Genomic DNA, 2082 nt, shown 5'->3' on the forward strand with positions numbered 1-2082 from the left:
CCCCCCCCAGCTACTCCTGAGCATCTTCAGTCAAATCTGTTTCCCAGAAATCAAGAACCTAATCCTGCTTCTGCTACGACTGACATCTTCCAGGGGCCAAAATCCTGAGGGACCTGCGTCGTCCCAGAAGGTTTGATGAGGAGCCCTTTGAGGAAGAACAAGATGTGATGAAGAACATCTCAGAGATCACTTCACCTGGCAGACAGATGAGGCTAAAAATACCAGCAGCTGCCTTTTGCACCACTTCAGCACGAGGAGGACTTCGATTTAAATCTGTCGTTGCCAGATATTAATTGGGTGGTACAGATGGAGCTGTCAGTCAAAAACTGAACGCCTCAGAGTGATTTTACAGCCGCTGTCAGTCACACTGCTCCACGAGGACCCGTCATGTCTTCAGCTCTCAGCTCAGATTCTGAAATAACCTGATTAGGCAGGAGAATGGGAGTGAAGAAGCGTGCAGAGGATTAAGTTCCAGGATACTCACAGTGGTCTTGGTCTCCTTGACCTCCCTGAGCTGCCTCTTGGCCGGCGACACGGAGCCGGGGGGCTGCGGGGCGAGACAGGAGGGGTCGTCAAAGCTCTCCTCAGTGTCAAAGCTGGCCTCCATCATCATCCCTCACACCTCCTCCTGCTGCTTCTCTAATCCTCTGTGTGCCTCCACGCACCGAGGCTGCCTTCAGTCTCACACGCTGCAGAGCTGGCGGAGAGGAGTCGTGTTGGAGGGAGGGAGGGGGGAGGGAGGTTGTGTTGTGGAGTGTAGGGAAGGGGGGAAGAGGAGGAGGGAGGTGTGGAGTGTAGATGAAGAGGAGAGGAGGAGGAGGAGGCTGCAGGAGCGTGATGAACGCCTGCCTTAGGTTAAGCTGCTGTCACATACTGTGAGTTTAAAGGTTGGAGACCACCAGAGACCCCGCCCCACACACACACACGCACGCACGCACACACACACACACACAGACACACACACAAACCCCACCCCCTCCCCAGTCAAACCACACCCCCTCCCCAGTCAGATGTTAGTGATGGAGAACAGGTGTAAGGAAAGAGGAAGAGGATTTTTGTTCCAGTTTTTACTCATAAAAATCATAAAAATGCTGATTTTTTTTTAACAGTTCTTTACTGTTAAGACATCGTACAGTGAGGACAGTATCTTTCATACAGTTTAGATAACGTCAGTTAATTAATTTTGCTATTTTAAGAGTTACAGAATTTCCTCTCCTAACATTTGAACAGAAAACTGAGGACAGATGTTCTGATTCAGCCACACTTTTAATATTTAGTGTTTGTTGTAAAGGACTCATGAGAATTTATAAAAGTCACGTTGGTTTGTTAAAATACAGAAAATATCTGTTTAGTTTGTTTGGACTTTCTTATTTATCCATAAAAGTTTACTTTTACTAGATGTAGAAATTCCTCACTCTGTAACATACCGACAGCTAAAAAAGCAGCATTTATTGGAAAGTAGCTCTGTAACTTTAACCATTTTAAACTGTATTTTATTTAACAGAAGCGATTAATGTTACTGTAGTTAGTTTTACAATCATGTCACCGTGGAATGGAGGAAAGTTATTTGAATCATAAATCTGTGTTTGGTTTCATATTTGTCCTGAAACACCTGTCACTCACAGCTGTCAATCAGCCGTCATCGTCCCATCAACCCTGCCTCTGCTGGTTTCCAGCTTATTGTTTTATTAAATATTAAAAGTTCGACCCGCCTGCTGCTCTGGACCCTTGGGTCCTCGGGCGTCACAGTGATTACAGGTTTGTTCACACAATTTCTGCCACTCCTTCCTCCCCCGGAGAGCCAGAGGGAGGAGCGAGAAGCACATGATCTTTAAAATGGTTCTCAGAAACAGGAGACATCCTGATATCCACCTGAGAGGGGTAACAGCGACCAGAGGAGGCTGAAACATCTGCATCCGGGTAAACTGGGTCGGTGGATGGGTGGATGGATGGATGGATGATGGATGGATGGGTGGGTGGATGGATGGATGGGTGGATGGATGGGTGGATGATGGATGGATGGATGGATGGATGGGTGGATGGATGGATGGATGGATGGATGGATGGATGGATGGATGGATG

General features: G+C 47.4%; 1 protein-coding gene across 1 annotated transcript in view; it reads right to left on the reverse strand.

Annotated features, from left to right (window-relative positions):
• Positions 1–865, reverse strand: part of gas7a (growth arrest-specific 7a) — a 19607-nt gene extending 18742 nt beyond the window's left edge. The window contains exon 1 of the mRNA XM_017428562.3: positions 485–865. Coding sequence (XP_017284051.1) covers positions 485–613 — 129 coding nt within the window. The 5' untranslated portion in view covers positions 614–865. The remainder of the gene's footprint in view (positions 1–484) is intronic.
• Positions 866–2082: the final 1217 nt, after the last annotated feature.

The sequence above is a fragment of the Kryptolebias marmoratus genome, linkage group LG12 (assembly GCF_001649575.2).
Source record: "Kryptolebias marmoratus isolate JLee-2015 linkage group LG12, ASM164957v2, whole genome shotgun sequence".
Classification (NCBI taxonomy): Eukaryota; Metazoa; Chordata; class Actinopteri; order Cyprinodontiformes; family Rivulidae; genus Kryptolebias; species Kryptolebias marmoratus.